At 41.4% G+C, this 23,395-nt stretch overlaps 2 protein-coding genes across 36 annotated transcripts in view; one reads left to right on the plus strand and one right to left on the minus strand.

Annotated features, from left to right (window-relative positions):
- Positions 1 to 941: 941 nt before the first annotated feature.
- On the plus strand, positions 942 to 10,636 carry LOC115571278 (testicular acid phosphatase homolog). The gene is made up of 12 exons (XM_030400608.1): positions 942 to 1,174; positions 1,482 to 1,613; positions 2,701 to 2,796; positions 4,658 to 4,744; positions 5,827 to 5,982; positions 6,235 to 6,333; positions 8,445 to 8,540; positions 9,024 to 9,156; positions 9,460 to 9,542; positions 9,662 to 9,768; positions 10,035 to 10,216; positions 10,419 to 10,636. Exons 1-12 carry the CDS (start codon positions 1,160 to 1,162, stop codon positions 10,526 to 10,528), a joined length of 1,296 nt encoding a protein of 431 aa, XP_030256468.1. The 5' UTR covers positions 942 to 1,159; the 3' UTR covers positions 10,529 to 10,636.
- An 86-nt stretch (positions 10,637 to 10,722) lies between these two features.
- The window catches only part of LOC115571277 (myosin-binding protein C, fast-type-like), a 28,648-nt gene continuing 15,975 nt past the window's right edge, over positions 10,723 to 23,395 (minus strand). For all 35 annotated transcript variants that reach the window (XM_030400603.1, XM_030400606.1, XM_030400569.1 and 32 more), the window contains 19 exons: positions 22,081 to 22,205; positions 21,877 to 21,982; positions 20,661 to 20,827; positions 20,106 to 20,271; positions 19,894 to 20,000; positions 19,769 to 19,798; positions 19,466 to 19,608; positions 18,607 to 18,766; positions 18,055 to 18,159; positions 17,727 to 17,915; positions 17,477 to 17,611; positions 17,100 to 17,267; positions 16,821 to 16,909; positions 13,825 to 14,020; positions 12,810 to 12,949; positions 12,471 to 12,630; positions 12,177 to 12,313; positions 11,796 to 11,982; positions 10,723 to 10,867 (listed from right to left, as the gene is read on the minus strand). In XM_030400603.1, coding sequence (XP_030256463.1) covers positions 10,842 to 10,867; positions 11,796 to 11,982; positions 12,177 to 12,313; positions 12,471 to 12,630; positions 12,810 to 12,949; positions 13,825 to 14,020; positions 16,821 to 16,909; positions 17,100 to 17,267; positions 17,477 to 17,611; positions 17,727 to 17,915; positions 18,055 to 18,159; positions 18,607 to 18,766; positions 19,466 to 19,608; positions 19,769 to 19,798; positions 19,894 to 20,000; positions 20,106 to 20,271; positions 20,661 to 20,827; positions 21,877 to 21,982; positions 22,081 to 22,205 — 2,536 coding nt within the window. In that variant the 3' untranslated portion in view covers positions 10,723 to 10,841. The remainder of the gene's footprint in view (positions 10,868 to 11,795; positions 11,983 to 12,176; positions 12,314 to 12,470; positions 12,631 to 12,809; positions 12,950 to 13,824; positions 14,021 to 16,820; positions 16,910 to 17,099; positions 17,268 to 17,476; positions 17,612 to 17,726; positions 17,916 to 18,054; positions 18,160 to 18,606; positions 18,767 to 19,465; positions 19,609 to 19,768; positions 19,799 to 19,893; positions 20,001 to 20,105; positions 20,272 to 20,660; positions 20,828 to 21,876; positions 21,983 to 22,080; positions 22,206 to 23,395) is intronic.

The raw sequence follows: 23,395 nt of genomic DNA on the forward strand, positions 1-23,395 counted from the left end.
TCTAGTTCCCCCACAGATGGTGCCCTTTTTGTTTATCTCAGCCCTGCCCCTCACACATCCTGAGTCTGCCACTGTGATCCTACCCTCTCCCTAAACACAGTGCAGAAACAGGTGATGGGTGGGGTGGGGGGGTGTTACAAGACACTGTACCATCAAAATGATTGTGAAGCTGTTGTTTTAAGGTAAAAAAGTGACATAATGTTGCTTTGAATATGTGTTTTTTTTTATGTTGACGATGGACGCCTGTGGCACGAAAAAGCCATATGGAGCAAAACACGGGACCAAATGTATGTAAGGGAAATTGAGCCGACTTCTATTGCTGCCTGAGTCCTGTTAGTGTGTGTGGGACTGCATGTGCGCCCCATTACGTCTTGATGAACCGATAAGAACACTTACGTTTGCGCTGGCGACCCCTCCTCTGTGACTGCCGAGCTGTGTTTTACAACGTACAACAGATCCCTATCTCGCACTTATCAAACATGATGTCAAACGCTGTATGGCTCCGCATCTTCACACTCGCTAATCCCATTGTATCCCCACAAAGCTGCTTTGATGCTAACAGATACTTACATGTGTGTCTAGTCAGGGAAAACACTCCGGGCCCTGTAATTTTGGGGCCAAACCCACGGCGGATGACACAGCGAGTTATAATGAATGTTTGTGGGCCCCGGGCGAGTGTTGCATGTGTGTGTTTACGCGCGTAGGAGTGCAATTTCGAAAAAAGCCAGGTGGGTGCTTCTTAACTTAGGGCCGTTTCTTTGTCATACTTTAAAGCCAGACTGTGTGAGTGCGGCTTTAAAGTGGATTTATCTACAGTGAGGGGCCCAATATGTATTTTTAAGTTCAGAGGCTGACTCAAATATGTCTGCCAGGAGGGGGGGAGGCAGGGGGGTGGGTGTCTTGTCTCTGCACATTGGCAGAGACAGTGATTGGGACTCTGGTCGCGATGGAGTAGATTGGGACCAGAAATCCCTGGGGAGAGAGGGAGAGAGAGGGAGAGAGAGGGAGACAGGAGGTCAGGTAGGAGGGATATAAAAGCGCTCCCTCCTTTACTGGAACATGCACTTAATGTCAATCTGGGGCATGGCTGAAGATTCGGGATGCGCGGCTGTCCCCCTCCTGTCCATAACCCGTTTAACTGAAACTGCACAACGTGTGAATGAGCGACGCTGAGGTAAGTGCATGTGCCCTTGACTAAATCTGTTGTGACAGGGCGTTTTGTTGTGCATGTGCTTGTTTTATGGCATCACAGTCCATATATTGTTAATGCTGGACAAGTGCACTGCTGTGATATAGCAATTTTTTTCATTTATTTTTTTAAAAACACAACCCGGCATGCATATTTTATGCCATATGACTTATGCAGAAGACACATTTTGCACAATCTGCCTCATTAAAATGTACAAGTGTGTGTCATATTATGCTCGCAATGATTTTTATCCTATTTGTTTTGAACACACTTTCTCCCTCGTGCAAAGCAGCAGAGCTGTGTGAAGGAGGTACACATCGACAAACCCCAGAAAATGTGGAAGTTCCAGAAAAGTTTGGGCTGTTTGTTTCTCCTCTGTTGCGTCTGCCCGACTGAGTGTCGGGTGCGGAAGTTTGTCGTGGCTGTAAGTCTTACCCAGTTTTCTATTTGACACACTATAGTGATTTCTTTTTAAGCTTCCTCACAACCGTGTATCCACGGGGAAAAAGTGTTTGCACAACATCACTGACAAGATTTATTTGTTGAAAGCTCGAGTTTTAACACCATCTGGAAGCCACTTTGTATCGCACAAGAGTGACATTACTGTACATCGCCGCTGATTATGCTGCATTTTTCTGCTCAGTGAGCATTATTATATTTACACATTTATGTCACAAAGGATTACTTTGAGCCCCGAACTCCAGCAGTGTCGAGCGTATCTCTCCCAGACACGACCGCTTTGTTCATAAACCTCTTTGCATATCTCTCTTTTCACGCCACAGTTCAGAGTGAAAAAAAAAAAGAAAAAAAGACAATTTGAGGATTTAAGTGAAAATCACAAATGTTGTTCTTCGGATGGGACTTTTTTTCTAATTTAATTGTATGTTTTATTTATCCTTTTCAGTACTTTAACTGCTCCATATTTCACTCCAGTGTGTTTTTCCACTCACACATAAGTCTGTTGCAGGTACATTTTATTGTTTACTGTCTCGTCAGTGTGTTTGTGTTTTTATGTGTATTCTCCTAATTCCTTCTTTTGAATGCGTTTTATTCAGCTATATCATTCTATCTTATATGACTCTCTGTTTAAGTCTGATATAGTTGAGTTTGTGTTGAACTCTTACAGTAGAAGGTGTTTCGCATCAAGAAAGACAGTGACTAAAAACAAACCATGACTTTGTTGACTCTGCTTTGTGGTTTGCATCTATTGTGAGGTTTTATCAGAGTAAGTTACATGTGTCCATAATCCAGTTTAATCAGCCTGTGTGTCATGTTTGACTCCTCAGATAGTGAGTCCCCAGGTTAATAATACTAAACGAGCAGCTCTGGCTTGTTTGTCTTGATGTCATCATCAAAATGACTCTTCTGTGTCTCAAATCCAGGCTGAGCTGTCCAACATCACACGTTTCTATTTCTGACTTCTGTCTCAGGGCTTGTTTTCCCTTTAATTACACAGTGTAATGACTGGAGCAGCAGCATGATGTCTGCATAATCTGTTATGACTTTTAAAGGTGTTCCGACATGGTGATCGATCTCCGATTGAGTCGTATCCCAGAGATCCTCATGGGGAGGAGGTGTGGGCTCAGGGCTTCGGACAGCTGACCGAGGTACTGGGTGTTTGTGTGTGTGTGTGTGTGTGTGTGTGTGTGTGTGTGTGTGTGTGTGTGTGTGGGGGGGGGGGGGGGGGGGGGGAATGATCATTAATTTGTAAAGCATCATAGGGGAGTACTGAGTTAGATTAACTTCAAATATTTTAAATATAACAATAATTAATCATAAAACATTTTGCATTGACTCATAATAATAATAATAATAATAATAATAATAAAGTTCAAATTGTATCCAGCTATTGCTAACTGTTGCTAGCTGCTGTTAGCTAGTTAGCTCAGTCAGTCGTGCAGCTAGCATTCCAGACCGGAAATTCCTGGAGAACCGGGGGGGAAGTGTTGGTATACAAACCACTTGTACAGGAGCTTAGGTCAGGGCTAGTTGGTTAGCATGCTAATTTCTGTATGAATCTTTGCAACACATAATATCAAAAAATATTAGAACTGTTGTTCACATTCTGTCAATAATAAAAAAAAAACTAAACTAAAATTCCTTAATATTTCACCTTTTGTGAACATTCGAGTGAGTAAAGCATAATGACATTGGACAAAAACAGAATAGCTTATTAGAAACACAGCAACTTTACAGTAACACCTACCATGCTAGGATGCTTGAATCACTACTAGCAGCTATGGCCGTGGTTTAGGTGTGGTAACAAGCAAGAGAAGTGACTGTTACTGTTAAAGACAACTATGGCAGCTCCTCAAGAAGTTAGCTCAGATGCTGCTAGCAACATTCGTCACAGAACCTGAGAGGCTAGTATAAAACCTGGAAGCATCTTATTCGGAGATAAAACAATGTGCTTGATACACATTAGCTAAAGTTAGCATCAGCCTGTTTTAAGCTGACGTCACTGTTTGATTAGATCCAGCACATTTCGCTTGAAATGTGTTCAAGGTGTGAGTTGCTATTGTAGAATTTAATTCCACTTTTCCAGTTGTATTGTGTAACACTGTACAACAGTAACGTTTGCTAGGAGGTGGTTGAATGCTATCGTTAGCTAGCAGGTATCAAATATGTTGTTTTCCAACCAGATTCTCTCTACCCATTGTCTATTAAGTTTCTGATTTGTAAATGGTGAAATTATAACAATTTTTCAGATTTTCATGCTTATGCGACTCGCAACTTGCAACGCTATCACCGCATCCAAGCTTCCCACCCTGAGTGTGACCTCAAACAAAAATAGCCGCATTGCAAACAGTTTATTGTTCTTACAGCCAAATACTCAGAGAACCTCAATAGTCTCAAAAAACTGGCAGTTGCAAAAGTTGTTTTGTGTTTGTGTTATGTAAAATGTTGTTGTTTTGCACCTCACGGCCACCAAACAGGAGCTCATCCCAGCGTGAACTTGGCTGACACACTGAACTTACTTGTCCGTAGTCTAAAAACATCAAATGAAAATAAAAAATCATATAAAATCTGACAAGAAATTCACAAGTTATTTACAGAGGGGCACTTACAGAATGAGGCCTGTGAAGGCTAAGCTCCTTTTTGTATCTCTATATTAGGCTAAGTGCAATTGCATAAAAATGACTGTATATTTCACTTCTGACCTGTACAACATAAAATCAGCTCCTAATAATAAACTTAAATCTTGAGATGGGAGTGAGGCTCGTCGGAGACCTTTAATTAAATCCCTTCCCACTGTGAACATTGTTCTCCTCTCAGGCAATTAGCCAGTTTACAGTGAACAAACTTATTAGTTCTGGCTCCCCAGCAGAAGGGCTGAAATTTATCATTTCATGCAAATATGTCGAACGTGACCTTAAATCTGCCAAATCTTCAGCGAAAGGTCAGATTGGACTAAAAAATAAATAAATAAATAAATAACTGAACAGTGCTGGTGATTTTTCCTTTCAGCTGGGCATGAAACAACAGTTTGAGCTGGGCCGGTTCCTGAGGAGGCGTTACGGGAACTTTCTCAGCGAGGACTACAACACCAGAGAGGTCGGTGTTCATCTGTGTGCATGCATGTCAGTGTCTGCGTGTTAATGTCAGTTTCCTTCCCCCCCCTGGTGTTGGTTCTGCTGACGTGTGCTTCAGTGTCACCTAATGCTGTCGCCGCACGTTTCCTTTGGTCCAACATGTGAAATTAAGCTCATGTGTGGCCGGTCACCATCTGTAATGGCTGCAACAACATACACTAAGTTAATGAGCGTGACTCACATCGGTGATATCACCGGCGTCGCCTTGTAATGCGCTCTAACATGTGTGCTAATCTCGCCCCTGGGCTCGATGTACAGTGCAGTTGGCAGCATGCATGTAGGCTCAGTGTGCCCCTGGGCTGCATGCTCAGCATACTGTCATCCACGGAGATGTGATTTCCTTTTTCCCTGCCTCTGTTTTTTTTTCTTTACCCTTGTTGTCTTCCTTTTTTTTTTCCTCTTTCCTGCTCTTCCTCCCCCCGTCTCTCCATCCCTGCCTTTGGTCCTCTTCTCCCTCTCTTAAATAACATGCAATTACCTCGAAAATAACAACTCCTCTCAGTACCTGTCATTGGCGATTTGTCGCCCAAGTCTCAGTCAACTTGCGCCGTACCCTTCCCCGCGCTGCCATGTCTGTTTTAATTTGACAAAAGGGATGGGGTGGGGGGAGAAGCGTTCTCGGCATCACAGGAACATCCAACCTTATCAGCGTGATTTACTGTGTGCAAAAACCTGACACAGGGTGACAGAGAGATATAGATGGGCGAAGGCTGGTGTCAGTAGAGATCACAGCGAGAGGGATCTTTCTCCCCCTCCCTCCCCTCATCCGTTCGGATCTCTTCTGACTCCCCTGCTCTTCATGTTAAGGGAATACCTCAGTTGACTAGGGATAAATACAGCTCACTCATGATACACTGCCGCTTTGCCGGGCGCATTTATTTAGCATCTTTATCAGATAAAAATAGAAACAACCGCAAATGCAAATGGAGTTCTTTTGAGTCCAAGTGCATTTCCACTTTCTGTGCGAAAGTAAACTAATCCTGAGCGTCTCAATTGGACTCAGCGCCAACATATGCTTGCATTTTAATTCCATTCTCCCTGCAGTTGTACGTCCGGAGCACTGACTACGACCGCACTCTCATGAGCGCCCAGGCCTGCCTTGCTGGGATGTTCCCTCCAACCAGACGCCCAGCTCCCATCATGCCCCAGTTACTGTGGCGGCCTATTCCCGTGCATACCATCCCCAGGGCCCAGGACAAGGTGGGCTGCAGAGCCACATAAATATTTTCTTTATGCAGCTCGGCTGAACAGAAACTTGCACAAGTTAATTCAAGTCTCTCTCCGTGGCAGCTGTCTATGTTCACGTCAGCGGTGAACCTGGCGAGCTGAACACCCCCCCACTGTCTTAAAGTGTGAAATGAACATATAATTGTGCCCAGCAGACTTGCAGTACCTGCAGTAAATGTGCACCATTCCCACTGATGTTGTGCTGTTGTTTTTCGATTTCTCAAGCTGTTGAGGTCTCCGGGCAAAGACTGTCCGAGGTTCAGAGCGCTGATGACGGAGACCTTTGAGAGTCAGCCCTACCAGAGGTTCCTCAGGGCTCACCAGGTGAGACAAAACCACAGAAGAAGACAGTCCCGCACTGTGACTTGTTCTCAGCAGCTGTTCAGTGACGTGAACGCTCACAGCTCAGTCCGTGCTAAACATCACTTTTCCATGAGTCATGTGCCTCATAACCACTAAAAACTTGTCTGCAGATCTGTTGTTTTTTTTTTCTTTCCCACCACCACAATTATATAATCAAAACTGCTGTGAATAATACTCTTCCTCTCCTCAGCTGCTTCTGTTCTGCTTACCCATGCCTTGATTTGTAAATTAGCAAAAGCTGTGAAATGCACATTTCGCCGCAGAGTGCAATATATACTTCACAGTTGCCAGTGCCAATGCTATCAGCACCTCCAGTGGACGTGTTAGTTCTGCCGTAGACATCATGTCCTCTCAGTGATTTTTCTCAGGCACGGTGACTCCGCTGCCTAGAAAAAGCTGCACAGTGCAATTTCTCTCACATTCTCCGAGACGCTAATTAACGGTTGGACTGAATTAGATTAAGAATTACAATGAAAATGTTTTAATTAAACTGAGTCCCATGTGCTGCTTACTAAGGTGGCGTTTGAGACGAGGACAGGGCCTCCTGCACTGAATTTTAACACCCTCTGCTGGATGCACAGTACCTGCAAGTCTGACACAAGAACCAAAATGGTGCCGCTCTTCACAGCGTTGTCTGACCAAGAGCTGAACTCACAGCAATCACTGAATCATTAAACACCACAAAGAGATTAATGTCTGCAATTCTTTTAAATACTGAAACTGACGAGTTGTTTTTGTGGGTCTGAAACAACCCCCGAAACAAAGGAACTCATAAAAATGGTAATTTACATGTTAAGAGTATTATGAGTGAGAATGTGAAGAGACTAACTGACTTTAATTTTACTGTAATCAAACATAACTTATTTGTTTATTTATTTTATGATACCTAACACATAAAACCCACTTCATTTCAGGGAGAAACGTACTTCTCAGTCCACAATAGTTGACAGCTGGAGAGCGTGGTTACGTAACAGATCGAGAATTTTCACAGAGAAATCACAAGATAAGCTTATAAGCACTAATGCGTAAAGACTTAGTAGTTCCCAACCTTTCAGGCTTTTGACCCCCGACAAAAAGCAGTGTAGGTGAGGCCTCATGTCGTGTTTAAGATTGAGTTGCAAGAAAGATTTCCCCTTCTACTCTTCTCACAGGGTTCCATTTAAAAAAGCTTTCTTTGGTTCTCTTCTTCATCAGCGCATTAGTCGTCTTACAACCTCCCAGGATTTACGCAGTGACCCTTTGAAAACCCCAAACTCCCAGGTTTGAAACCGCTGGACTGAACTACAGAGCTAAAATGTTAAAACGAGCTCCACCTCAGACCACATTCAGTTTAGAATGTTACAGCATTTGGGTATTGACATTTTTCCTTTTACATACATTTAGCTGATGTTCCTTTAGATAAAGGGTAATCCACCTATTTTTAGTGTGTTTACAGTTCTTGAGGAGTACTACTGCACATGTGAAAACAGAAGTATAAACCTTTAATGGCTTTAAAGGAAGCTGCATGTGATCTGACGAAGTGACTCCAGTGATGTCCCTTAGTGGCCAAGTTGGATTGTGGGTAATGTAGGCACCACATTTTTTAAAGGAGGAAGAATGGGTGGATTTAAAAGGTGGTATCTCTGGTTCTGCTGTATCGATTCTGATCATTTGCATGTAAACTGTCTATAATGAGTCCAGCAGTGTTACACCAGCCTGGTACCTACATTACCCAAAATGCAACTTGGCCGCTGAGTAACATCACTGGAGGCAATTTACTAGTGACCCTTTAAGAAGGACTTTCAAAGAGTATTACTTTTATGATAACATTAATTTGTTATTACAGTATGATAAACCAAAAGTTATTTATTTATTTATTTATTATTATTTGTAAACTAGCTGCTTTCTGAAGAATGTCCATTTTTTGTTTAAGTAACAATTGTTGTACTTTGTCCATGCCGTGTTCAATTGTTCTGTTTGTGCTCCACACCATGTGTCCGTTCTTCAGTCTTTGTCCACATGCATATATTAAACCAATTTGTCTTCCACAGTTAGTTGAGTGTAACGTTCTAACTCTTTTCTCCACGTTGCAGAACTTTGTGGAGGGGCTTTCCAACCACACTGGCTATCCTGTCCCCAAACTGGTTGGCAAAAAAATATGGAGGGTCTACGACACTCTCACATGTCAGGTACACTTGATATTTCGTAAACACAACGGGGCCTCTATGTATGTTTTCCGGTTTACAAATGCTTCGGTTGCTGACACAAACAGCAGCTGCAGAGCGGTGAGGGAAACGAGAAGGGATCTGTTTACTTGACACATCTGCAGAGACATGGGGGGGGGGGGGAGATGGAGCGTGGTATTGGTGGTGGTGGTGTGTGTGTGGGGGGGTGGGGGGTGGGTTTATACATACAGTAAGACATGAATAGGACAACATATTGAAATGATAATTAAAGCATTGTGAGATGGGTGGATTCTAGGCCAGGTTGAATGTGCTCATTCACACTTGCAAATTGAGCATCTGTTATCTTCAGACCGGCGCTAAAAATAGCCGGGATAATAGAAACGATGAAATACAGCCATTTAAAGCCCCTTTTGTTGCTGTTCATGTGTTGTGTAATGTGGTTATTAGCATGATGCCGGGTAATGAATCTTGTTTTTTCTTGAGCAGAGGATCCACAACCTGACTCTCCCACGCTGGGCCACCCAAGATGTTGTGGACACCCTGAAGAGAGTCGCATCGTTTGAGGTCATGTACAGCATCCACAGTCACAAGCGGAAAGAGAAGGCCCGGCTGTCGGGAGGTGAGGATTCACATTTAGAGGCAATTAATTTAAAGCAGAGCTCTGAGGAAAGTGTTACTAGAAAGAGAGAGAAAAAAAAAAAACGCTCTGCTGCTGTGACTGCTGGCCGAGGCTTTGTTTACTTCTCTGACAGTGTCAAGTGCTCGGTCGGGGGTTTCCCAAAAGCATATTAGCACATGCGAGCTAATGGGACAAAGATGATGTGGCACTAAGACAAAGGTGCTCAACAAGGTCAAACGGATTGTGTTGGTGTTTGGGAAAAATTTTATTTGCACCGTTGACACCGATGTGTTAATTTGCCAGGGGTCCTACTAAATGCCATTCTCAGGAATTTCTCCAGGGCTGCAGAGCAAGAGAGCCCTCTCAAATTCATTATGTACTCAGCTGTAAGTCCAACACACACACACACACTCACACACACATTTTAATCTATTGTGCAAACCACTGCTTCATGTCTCCTCACCTCCTTGTTTATTATCGGCGTGATGTTTGTTTTTCACTCCAGCATGACTCGACACTCATCACCCTCCAGGCGGCTCTGGACGTGTACAACGGCCTACTTCCTCCTTATGCCGCCTGTCAGCTCTTCGAGTTCTACCAGGAGTATGATGGGTAATGACGTCCTGTCACGACGTGCTCTCTTCTGTTTGCATGTTTAATTACACTATGTAGGTCAGACGGCCAAAACACACCCGCATTTCTGAGTGATTGCATCCAAGCGTTCCAGTGCATTTCAGTTTTTTCCTTGTCAATTCGATGGAAATCTGGCAGGCATCCAGGAATGCAATGGCCAAATTAGCGCATGATACAAATCAATTTATATAAAACTAACCAAAACTGGGTGTCATCTCATTGTGTTAATCCTAATAAATCCCCAGTTCCTATTCTCTGGAGCTGTATTACCGCAATGACTCTTTGCGCGACCCCTACCCCAACCCTGTGCCAGGATGCAATGGGTTGAACCCGTGCCCTCTGCCCTTGTTCACTGAGCTGGTGAAGGATGTCATTGCAGATGACTGGGAGGCTGATTGCGGGTTCAAGACCAAATTGTCGAGGACAGGTGAGGATACATTCTCATGCTTCCACATATTTTGGCATCACTGAGGTTTCACTGCAATATGTTTATTCCTGTGTTCACTTCGGGGACCAGAGTGCGGATTTTCTGCACAGACTGTCTGATTTAAAAATTATCAAGGCTTCTGGAAAGCTTCCAAATGTTCTGCATTCACATGTACCTAAATAAGGATGGTTGTCTCCCACAGGTGTCGTAACTGCTCTTGCAGTGGCAGTGGGCCTCCTGGCAGTGGCGCTGTTGTTCAGCATAGGAGTGGCTATACACAGGAGGAGAGCACACTACTCCAGGGAGGTGTAGCGCAGACAACTGTCACTCATGTGCCAAAAATACAGAAAGGTGCCTCTCAGCTGTAAAAACAGCTCTAAGATTAACAATAATAATATGATATGTATTTTATTATTTAGATTCTGATTTTGTGTGAATGAGGTCTGTGAGCTGGACAACATGCACATGAGAAGTCAAATAAAAGCAAATTAGATATTTAAGTATGGCAGGCATGACTACATTTTATTTGAATTACTCTTAACAGTGTGTACGCTACAAACATTGCTACATTCACTGTTCATTCAGTTTGGTTCATATCATTTCACATTCTTTGCTGTTCGGTTTCTCACTTCTTCTCTGGGTCGACAGCAACTGTGGGACAACAGGACAGATGATGAGTGTTAGGTTTTGTTGTAACGAGCTCGAATGTAAAGCAAAAAATGTTATATGTAACAATCTTCTTCATATCCCACAATGAGCTTTTAGCTTTAAAAGGGGGAATATGAAAGAATTTATTTTGAAAATCATTCAAAAGTTAAAGGTGCACTATGTAAGAATTGGCCACCTGTTAAATTCATACTCCAACATATAGGTGGCATTATATCGCAAGAGTAACTGCCAACAACTGCTAACTATATTCTGTTTATACATCCATGACTGTAGCTATGGTTATCTGGTTAGCACTGATAGCCATGTAGCTAGCCAGACAACTGGGTGAGTGTTGGTGTTTACAGCACTAGCACAGAAACCTGAACTGCTGGGAGGAAGAGGTTTCAGGCCCAGTGATAGATGGCTAGCATGGTAACATTCAGTAGATACCTCTGCAACACAGTACGTAGCTTTCTTTAACACAATGTAAAAAGTGTTATTACATCATATTCTGTTGATAATTTCAGTACATTTTTGGATGTTTTAAACTACATTTCTTTAATTGTTTTATTTTGATGGTTTCTGTCTTGTATTGCAGTGATATCTAAGGAAGTTAGCATGCTAACCAGCTAGCTCTGGCCCATCCTGGTCGAAAGCTCCTGTGCTAGTGGTGTCAACACCATCACCCTCCTGGTCCCAAAGCTCCCAGTCTGGACTTCGAGCTGCCAGGCTAACTGAGCCAACTAGCTAAGGGCAGCAGTTTAGCAGTTAATCTGTTCATTAAACAGGTGACCAATTCTTACATATCACACCGGAGTGTGCTTTAGTGTGTGTCCTGTAATCAGAAGTTACCACCTAATAATCATCTGTGTTTTGCACAACAAAAGAGACTCACCTTGCTCTCCAATTACCTCCTCCACTCTGTTCTTACCTCGGACGCTCAGCTGGCACTCCACTTCGTCCTTGCCCAGGTCGTTGACAGCCATGCAGGAGTATTTGCCTCCATCAAAGGTGCTTGGCCTGCGAATGTTTAGGGTCAACACTCCCTGGTTGTTCTGCATCAGGTACTTAGGATCCTCACCGATGATCATCTTGTTCTTCATCCAGACAATCTTAGGCTTTAATTAAAAACAATCTCATTAATAAACAAATGAGTAATAGATCATATTAAGTAGATTTATTTTTATTACTGTCGGTAAATCTGCACACAAGTCGCTCTTACAGCCAACTTCAGACTTTCATTTCTTTGTGACAACTGGCAGCCTCCACCAGTGAATCATGCTCCACAGGCTACTTTAACATGCATGTTTACCCTGGGGAAGCCTCGGACGGCACAGCTGATGGCAGTGCTGTATCCGGCCACCACAGATCTGTCAACCAGAGGCTGAGTAAACTTGGGCGAACAGGACACGTCTTTCTCCTTGTAGGGGTTTCGTTTTAACTCCAGGCCTATGGAGAAGTGTGGGAGGGCAGGCAAATGTAGTCAACACCCATAAATCAGAGCAGAAATGTGAAGTATACTCGACATCTCCAGTAATGTGTGGAAAAAAACATTCAAACACATACACACATATATTGTACTGTACATATCAGCATGTGCACTCACCTGTCTTGGCAATGACAGCCGTGTTCTTGCTGAAGCGCGGCTCCTCACTCAGGCCGCAGAGGTTTTCACTGTAGACGCGGAACATGTATTCGTTGCCCATGATCAGATCCGAAGCCGTGCAGTTTGGTCGTCTGTTGTGCTCATAAACAGTGAACCATTCCTAGAGGGAGAAAATTTGAGCTTTTGCATTAAAAAGACAAAGATTACAAATGCAGCAAACACTGGCTGGAGGTTATCTCAGCATTATTGTTGAGCCTGCTGCACATAAGTGGACATTTTTTGACAGGTTACTATTGGGACCATCTTGGTGTCAAAAGCCATCCCTCTTCCCTCACTCACCTTCGTCTTCATGTCTGCCTTCTGGATGGTATATCCACTGATCTCACAGTTGCCATCATCCTTCGGGGGCTCCCACTCCAGTGCTGCATTGAAGCCCCAGAGTTCTGTCACCCTCACGTTCACAGGAGGTCCAGGCTTGTCTGAACAGATCACACGTCAGATGTTCAGATACACTTCAGATACATTTCAGATTTTCCAACCCTGACCCAAACAAATTGCACATGCCACTGTCACAATTTCACAAGTAATTTAAATGTTTTAACTAGTCAAAAGATAATGTAATGTCACATTGTCACACATGAAATGGACATTTTCACAATTGATTTGTAATTTTTTTCTTTTTATGTATGAATAAAAATTACTACATGTCAAATTTATTTCCACATGTGAATTACATACATTCAAATATGGAGGCTTTTTTTTCGTATGTGGAGTAGATTTTCCACACACGAAATCAGGTGAAATTTGTTTTTTTAACATGTACATTTCATATTTTCACACATTTTCACATGTGAACTAAAATTTTAATATGTGTAAAGAAATCAAAGGTCATATTGATAACATTTTTATGTAGACTAATCTTTTTTTTTTAAGTATTACATCTACAGATGTCAAATTTTTTATTTTTATGAGCAACATTAACGTTTGCTAACTAGTATTAGCAATGTTAGCTAGTGCAACAACTGGCAACTTGAAGAGGGCAGATGATTTGAACAACTGCAGTGTTATGATGTAATTGCCATGTTATCAGTGTTATCAATAACACATTTAATTGCACATGTGAATTGGACTTTAGTTACTTTTACTTTAATTTTTTAAACTGGTAATTAGAAAAAAAAATATTGTCTCAATGTACGTATCAACTGTCAAAGTTTCATGGTGATGTCTTTGTTAAAATGTCTTACCTAATCAGCTGGTGTCTTGCCTGAAAAGTTCTCAGTGACACTGACATGTATAGAAACAACATTACAGCACAAGCAGCAATGGATGTTTCCAGCTGCAGAGATGACCATACCAATGATCCTGATGTCAATAGTGGCTCTGTCCTCCATGTTCTCAATCTGTAGCACCAGCTCATATTTCCCAGAGTGGTCTCTCTCTGCTGAGCGGATGAAGAGGATGCTGTCTACGTTTGAGCTACGAACGTTGACCATCTTGGGGTCAATGGGTTGGCCATCCTTGTACCAAGTTGCGACAGGGCGTGGCTTACCCTGCGAGACACAAAAATTATCCATTGTTCAGGATAAAAGGGGATTGTATCTCTCAAGTGATTGATGGCACAAGATGAAAAAAAAATCTATTTTGTTTTCAAGTAGTAGATGATAACTTCTGATGTGTCTGCTGATATAACTCTACTAAGGCCACTATCAAGCCACCTGTCAAATTCATACTCAAAACAACAAGGGGCAGCATATAATCAAAGTAACCACTATCTGCTGCTAAATTTAGCTGCCATTAGCTAGTTAGCTTAGTTTGCAGTGCAGTTAGTGGTCCAGACTGTGAACTTGGGGCACCGGGGGAGAGTTGAAACGGGCCGATGACGTGTTGGTTTACTTAAGTAACCCTCCTAATTCACTCCCCAAACTAATGACCGTCCTAGAAAAATTTGGTAATTACTCAGGATATAAATTAAATATACAAAAGACACAAATTTTGACCATTAACTATCAACCCACAAAGCAACTTAGAGAGAAATTTCATATTAACTGGGATCAAAAGTCGTTAAAATACCTCGGAATAAACTTGCCGAGAAGAATTCAAACGCTGGCAGAGATAAATTATGGCCCCCTCTTAACGAAAATTAAAGACGACATACACAGATGGAACTCTATTTCTTTCCTTAGTCTTAGTCACAGAATTGATTCTGTAAGAATGAATATTCTCCCACGATACCTCAACTTATTTCAGGCACTCCCTGTAGAAATTCCCCCAAAACAATTTTCTGAACTGGATAAAATTATTTCCAGATTTATTTGGCAGGGTAAAAAACCCAGGGTTAGATTTAAGACCTTACAACTTCCAAAAGAGCAAGGGGGAATGTCGCTACCTAATTTTAAAGATTATTTTTTTGCAGCTCAGACTAGACCCCTAATTAATTTGTGTAACCCGTCCTTTCAAGCTAGATGGAAAGATATAGAACTCTCAAGTCTAGTTGATCCTCCAATACAAGCAGCACTACCTCACAAACATCTGGGAGGACTTGTAGATAAGGTACAGAACCCATGGATCAAAGTGCAGTTAAAAATATGGAATATGATAAAAGATGAGTATAAATTAAGTAACAAGTTACAAATAATCCAATTGTGTGCTTATGACCTGGAGTTTAAGGCTAACGCAATAGATAAGGGATTTAAATCATGGATTTCTAAAGGGATAACGACATACTATTCTCTTACAGAAAAGGGACAATTTAAAAGCTTTGATAGGTTGAAGGAAGACTGTGACCTGGACATAACTGATTATTTTAGGTTCCTCCAGGTACGTAGTCGTTTTGAACATATCAGAAAGGAAACAGACCTTAATGACCCTATATCCAAAATTTTTATTGATGCTTATCAAAGAAAATCAAACAAGGGTGTCATCTCCAGAATTTATAAAGGCTTATTGTCTAAAAAGTCCCACAATACAGATTATTAAAAAATGGGAGAGAGAGGGTAATCTGCTAATATCTGAGGAGGATTGGCTCCACATTTGCCAATCCCAGTGGAAATGCACCAGCTCTCATTCATTGCGAGAGTTCGGTTGGAAATGTATGGTCCGTTTTTTCATTACGCCAAAACAAAAGGCACATTTTACAGGAGGGGAGGCTACGTGTTGGAGGCAATGTGGACACCGGGAAGCCAATCATTGGCATATCTTTTGGGGATGTCCGGTGGTTGAATCCTTTTGGGCAGAGCTTTCTAAAGTATTAAGTGGCCTATTTAACACTAATCTACCTATGCAGTTTTCCACATTATTTTTAGGAATTTTTGACTTACAGGTCAGGAAAGCTGATGAATATTTATTTGATATTTTGATAACTGCTGGTAAAAAAGCACTTACAAGATGTTGGTTACTCCCTGATCCACCCACAACGCAGGAGTGGATAAGTATCGTAAATGACATTTACCTTATGGAAAGGATTACCTCCTCCCTCCGCCTTCAAAAAATCACATTTACTAAAAGGTGGGCCAAGTGGGTTAAATATGCCGGTCTTGATCAGACAGAAGTACGGAATGGGTGACCTTACAATGCTGTTACTTACTTTTATTTTATTTTTCTGATTGTTTTGTTGGACCTAAGGATTAATCTATATCACTCACACTTTATGTCAAAACTGCCTGGTAACATTTCTTTATTTGCTCTTTTATGTAGATCTATCTTTCCCAGTTAGTTCAAAGTCTTCAGATGTAATTTTTTTTTTTACTTTGTGTACTTTGTTAATTGTTTTGTACACAAAAAAAAACCACACGAAACTAATTGTGAATGGCAGAGTTAACATTGTATACTCCCTGAAAGTAACTACTGTATTGTAATGCCTTCACAAAATGAAAATAAACAATGTAAAAAAAAAAAAAGACTTATAAGGACATTACCACCTATCCACAAATGTTTATTACAAGGACCTTAGTTTAAAGTGTTACCATGGAATCTGCCCTTTTCTGACAGAGTGTCTCACTAAAGTTGGGTGGGTCATGAAAAGGGCAACCCGTTACAATGAAAAATAAGTGCAAAGGGGTTTACACAACTTTTCCCCATCTGCAGTAGTAACTCCCCAACACCTGTAAATGGAGTTCTTCCTTTAAAGACATAATGCCTATATTTGTTAAAGTGTCTCACAGCACCCTCCCAAATGCCCAAATGTTCTTCCAGCTCACTGTTGTGAGACTTAATTTACAGTTACAAAACCCTCCAACATCTTTGAACATAATGTTGCACTCTAGGTTTTCCTCCTACAGTTATTTACTGTTATATATTTTTGCACACATTAACAAAGCCTTTCAAAAACCATAGCACAGGTTCATGTCTAACCTGGAAGGGGACGACCAGGTTGATCTTTTCTCCCACTTTCCTGATGTACTTTGTTCTCAGCTCACGTGGGAGGCGGATCTTAGGATATTCTGAAGCAGGAAAACACATCTCATTAAGTATTACCCTATAACAGAATTAGGCACCTGTCTCCATAAACCAAAAAAAGAACAAAAAAACGCTGACTCATAAGCTTAAGCGCTATAACTGAATATGACATGAATTATGTGAACATGTGCTCGTTGACTCACATCTGTCCACAGCTTCACCTGACTGACTCACCCATGATCTCACGGATGGTGACGGGCTGTGCCATCGTAGCAGGAGTACTGCGTCCAGCGATGTTTACTGCCACCACCCTGAAGTTGATCTTCTCTCCCACAGGGAGGCCACGCACCACAAATCCTTGCCTCTCGCAAAGTTCCTGGTTTGCCACCACCCACTCGGTGTCTGAAATAAAGGAGAAGTCCATGCAGTATATGACAGACAGTGGGAATTGATTCTTAGTTCTTATGTTTTGTTATTGGGAGTCTGACCTGTGACACTCCACTCCATATCAAACAAATGCCCTTTAGTTATCATTTGTTTAAAGAATGCTGCTAAATTGTCCATAAATGTTCAAATTATTATATTGGATACATAATGTTTGGCCTCATCACCTCCTTCCTTGCAGTATTCAATGACGTAGCCGTCCAGGCCCCCAGCTCCAATCCTCTCTGGGGCGAGCCACTTCAGGGTACACGTGCTGTCCGTTACGTCATGCACTGACAGACGTGTTGGCTCGCTAGTTGGGGCTTAAGGGGTAGCAGAAAGAGAGAGATTCAAGAGAAACAGTAGGTTGACCGAAGATGGACAAGGCACAAAGGGAGAAACAGAGAAGGATGGTGTTGAGATGGCTGTGATACTTACCAATGGGCATGAAGGGTTTGGAGCTGATACTTGGCTGAGACATGCCGATGCTGTTGATCGCAAACACCCTCATCTCGTACAGAACACCTTCAATCATCCTCTTAGCCTCGTATGTGGTCGATTCGTATACATCAAAGTTGAGCTTTGTCCATCTGCTAGAGCCTTTCTTCTTCCTCTCCATGAGATAACCTGATAGAGGAGAACAGAGAACGCATAAATATGAGTAAAATAAGAATCTGAGACACACATTAAGCCAAGGAACTGAATTAATACTTCATATATCCAGACCATTAAACATGAAAAGGTTAAGAAAAAATCCATCCTTTACCTTTGAGCGCTGCACCGCCATCAAATGCGGGAGGATCCCAAACGATGGTGGCGGTTTCCTCTCCCACTCCTGTGCATTTCACATTCTCCGGGGGGTCAGGCACATCTAAAACAAGATTACAATTACATTTAAAACACATAACTCAAATTTTAGTGTACAGAAATTTGGTGACTTAGTATCTAAGATTTTAGGAGCTTAAGTCCTTCAAAAATCCATCAAAATTGTCAACATAATGTGAGTAAATAGCAGATTTGACATTATAATGTCTATGTATTGTGTTGCAGAAATATATTATGAAGCATGCTAACCAGCTAGCTCGGTGTAAACATTAACACTCCCCTGGTCCCCAGTTCTCCCAGTCCAAACTGCTTGGTGCATGGCTAAACGAGCTAATGAGCTGGGGCAGATACTGTTAGCAGCAGTTAGCGTTTACCCTGATGATATGCGACCATTTCTTTGTTCTGAGTATGAATTTGACAGGTTGCCAATTCTTACATATTGCACCTTTAACTACAAGTTATCTGCTGACAGTATACGGAGATCTTCACTTACCCACAATCTTCACAAACAGCATGGCCTTGTCCTCTCCAGCAGGGTTGGTAACGCAGATGGTGTAGTTGCCCTCATCCTCCCTCTCTGCACTCTCTATGACGAAGCAGCTCAGGTCTTTCCTTGACTCCACCCTCACACGGCCTTCAGTGCTTTCAACTGCCTAATAAACAGGAAAGTGCAGCATAAGAGAAGCATGAATTACCTAGCACTAGTAACGCACATTGATCACTTTATTACCTCTACCAAGTAATGTAGACTTATGATTTTAAGTTGTTAAAACATTTTAGCTCATACAACTTAAATGTAAAAGTTCTGAGGTAATCCGATTCTTGATGCTTTTAAGTAAAGTCTACAGTGCACCTTAGCAAAGTAAGCTAATCAGAGAAGCTTCTGGGCAAGCCACAGAGGCATCTGAGTTGACCAGCCGGCAGCACTTGTGATCAATTAGGTAGCTAAAGTACTATACTGATGTGACATTGGGGCAAAATAGGAAGCATGGAGCTGCCCCACTTGGGCACAAACATATCCTGTTTCAAAAAAAGGACACTTTCTGACCATCAACATCAGAGACAGTCTGATGCAGTTTCCCTTCATCCCTGCAGCCCTAACTGCCCGTTGGCACAAATAATCTTATTGCCTGGGTCAAATCTCAAGAGAACAGCAGTTTTTTTCTGGTGATGTAGCATTTCACTAAAGCCCAGTGAAAGAGACAAAGAAGGAGAGGAGATAGTGAGCACTGAACAGCTTTGCTAGTTTGCCTGCTGACTTACCAAGATCATGTACCATGAACATTTTTAACATGATTTCCTCCTGTGAAATTTAGTTGTAATAGAAATTTAATTCATTGTCATGTCCTTACCTGATCTCCTTTTGACCAAACACAAGTGGGTGCTGGCTCTCCTGAGATCTCCACATCCAGACGGAGCTTGTTGCCCGCCACCACAATGATGGTGTTTTGGGAGACCATGTTTCCAGTGGTGTCCAGGTGGATCTTTGGAGGATCTGGTTAACGGGTAATGAGAGAGAGAGAGAGAGAGAGAGAGAGAGAAAGAGAGAAAATGTGTGTGTGTGTGTGTGTGTGTGTGTGTGTGTCCCAAGTTTTGGGATATGAACTATACACAAAAGAGTTATTTGTTTTAATGAACTGAGGCGTTTCACCTACCTTGTCTGGGCACATAGTCAATCTTGATTTCTGTTTTGAGAGACAAAAAATAAGTTATTTTATACAGGATGCTGATTGTAAAAGCTTTCATTATTGTACATTAGTAATTATTTTGTGTTTCTCACCCAAAAAGTTAAGTTTGGCAGAAAGTGACAGAGCGTATCCGTCAGGAACAAACGTGTAGTCTCCAGCATCCTCTGGCTTTACATTATCAATAATCAGCCGATGAAATCTTTTAAAAAAGCAACAGAGAAGATGTGATGTGTTGAAAACATCTGCCTCATGAATCTAAAGACAATATGTAGACATATATACATTTGTTGCTATATCCTTGTACCTTCCGATGTGAGTCATTTTGATGCGCTCGCTGGGCAAGACCTCCACTCCATCTTTGTACCATTTTCCTGTGACCTTGTCATCAGACACCTCACATTTGAACATTGCCTGGTCTGTGGCCCTGACTGTCAGATCAGCAATGTCCTGCAACACCTCCAGTTGTTTTTCTAAATAAGACATTGGAAACCAAGAGCTCAGCTCAGGCAGGAGAGACAGTGTGTGAAGGTAGGGGGAGAGCAAGGAAAAGGTTGATGATGGCAACATATTGACACCCGCTGCCATGGGCTATTAGTTTGTAAAGAGAGGCATTAAGTCCTTGGGCCAGCGGTTAAATTAAGCTGCATCCTAAGCACTCAGCAGCACACATTTAAATGACAGAAAACAAAGACTAAATACAGTAAATGTATATAAAATATAGTCTGTACACTTGATTAGAATTATCTCTTTAACTAATCTTAAATAAACAAATTCACAGTTATTAATATTTTGGAATGTTTTATAAACTATTCAGTCAGAAATAAAAACTGAGCAAGTATAAAGGATTTTTCAGTGGTACCTTCCACCTCCAGCTCTCCCTTGGTATGACCCCCATTTGTCCAAGCATGATACATTCCAATGTCGTCCAGCGTAGCCTCGTGGATGATGAGTGTGTGCTTCTTTCCGTCCTTCTTGAAGCGAAACTTGGAATCCTTTTCTTTGTGCAGCTCTACATCCTCAAAGAACCTGGAAAAGAATATCAAATGAGCTTATCTCCTTGAAACACACTCACCTCTAAATACAAAATAGTAACAGTGAGCCTGATTTGGATGAGAATTTACAGGAAAAAATGTCACATTTCCACCATTCAGTGACTGCTAAAAATGCTTTGTGACATAGGAAAAGACTTGGCATTTATCAAAGGGAAGTATGTACAGGATGCTATGTTTTCATCTTTATGAAGTCTTATGCAATGCCTGTGAATTTGTATCTTTCGTTGTCATTTGTGCTGATTACTCCTAACACATGCTAACTGATACTAATTAATTTGCTCTTTCAACCATCATTTACACTTGCAAAGTCTTTCAACCCAAATACAGTAAGCTCCAGATTTTATTTATTTTTATTTGTCTTTCACCATTATCTTTCTTATGAAGTTTTTCTCGCAATAAGGTCCCATGGGGGCACAATGGAAGGGGAGGAACTTTGCCTGTTTATTCAGATATAGATAACAGTGTACCCGCTCATCCCTATGATCTAGGAGAACTGGATTAATAAATTAAAGACAATGCATCCTTAACTTATAGAAAAAGAATGCAAGTATCTTACTATACCTGTAAGCTACATGCCAGTTATGAACGTTACACCAGACTATTAGAGTGGGATCTGATGCATCCATATCCTGTGTATGGCCTGAGCATAATCTAGGTCTGTGTGAAAAAAGGATAGCTGTGCTTTCACAACATAAGGACAACAGAAACTGTGGAAACAGATCTCATTCTATATGAAGCTTAATTATCAACTGTGGGATCAAAAGTGGCCAAGGTGATGCTGGTGAGTGTTTGAGGGCAGTTGGAAAAATAGTTTGATCTCAAAGCTTGTCGTCAAATGTGACCTCCATAAATGTGTGACGTGAGAACCAAGTAAATTTATGAAACGCTGTTATATGATAAAGTTTTAGACTGACAAAAAACTAGCCAAAGTTTTGCTTTTAGTTTCTTCACTTCTGCAGGGAAGCACAAGCTGTGGCCTAAAGCTTGATTGAGCCTACATAACTAAATGACTGATATACTTACCACATGACGTGGGCGCCCTCCTCTGACACCTCAATCTCAAACTCCACTTTCTCTCCAACAACCACGTGATAGTCATCCATCAGCTTGGTGATGGTCACAGGGGGCTCTGGGCAGAGCAGAGAGGGATGTTGTGACATGCCAGGAGGTTTACAAATTCACATTAATAATGTCTGCAGCCTGAAGGTAAACAAAAAGACTCTGCACCTTTGACAAACACCTCTGTGAAACACTTGTCATCGCCAACCACGCACTCATATGCAGCATCATCTGCCAGGGACGCCTTGTTGATGGTGAGTGTTCTGACATTCCCCGCTGACTCCATGACATACCTTGAAAAGTGACAGACACAAAAAAGTTCAAACAACTACTGAGGTATTTGTTTATCAAGCTGTTGACTGTTGGCTTAGAAAAAATGTCCTAAAATTATGATATTAAAAACTTTGGTTTCATCTGATTTCGACAATTATTTTGAAAGACTGGATTTTTGTCCAATAAATTGTTTTTATGCACTATTTTTCTCACATTCAAACTAAGGAGTGAGAGGTGTTTATCCGGGGGATCTGCATTGGTTTACAAGAGGCATAAGATGTATTTGCAGGGCGACGTGCCTCACCCTCCGGGAGGCTCCTTATGACTGGCTAAAAATAAAATGTGTTGATGTCAGCATGGTTCCAGAGTATGACTTTGTGTCATTGATAATTTTAGCCTGATATTTATACAACACTGCCTATCAAGCCATCTGAGACTGTTTAACAGCCTAATTAAGCAAAAGGTTCAACATGGAGCTTAGCAAGGTGGAAAAACTTTAACCAATAATGATTGGTATCTGTGTAAAGGCTGCAGCCAGGGAGTCAACGTTTGGGGGGACTAAATGAAATAAAATAAAATGAATGCAGTAAAATAGTATCTCAGGTGTTGTATAAGAAGTTTTGTATTTATTTTTTTATTTTTTCAAATAAAACTGACTTATTGATGGTAACCTCACCTTTTCATGCATGTCCTGGCTGAAGTCAAGAGTTATTATTGGTATAGTGTTACAAACTTGTACATAAACAGATACTTATATTAAGTGGAATGAAATCAGAATGCAAACTGATTTTAAGGAAATCCACTGATTACAGTCATCACAGAAATGCTGAATATTTACTATTTATGTATATTTATTTACACTATTTATTGTTACTATTTACCACTTTACTTTTACTTTCACCTTTGACACCTAAGTGCATCTTATATCAGATACCGTAAGACCTTTACTCAAGCGCTATTTGCATATCATTTATTGGTACTTTTTCAAGTTTTACATATCTTATCATATTTTTGGGCCGCTCTGATTTGCTCCCAGGCTGGATGTGACCCTCGGGCCACTCATTGAATAGGTCTTCTATATGTTCTATATAACACTCATGTGACATTTAAGTTTTCCACTTTATAGTACACTTTAAATTACATGGAACAGTGTTAGGCATTGATTCTACCTTCCCACAGTCACAATGGGCAACAGCTACTGCTTGGGTGC

The sequence above is a fragment of the Sparus aurata genome, chromosome 20, assembly GCF_900880675.1.
Source record: "Sparus aurata chromosome 20, fSpaAur1.1, whole genome shotgun sequence".
Taxonomy (NCBI): Eukaryota; Metazoa; Chordata; class Actinopteri; order Spariformes; family Sparidae; genus Sparus; species Sparus aurata.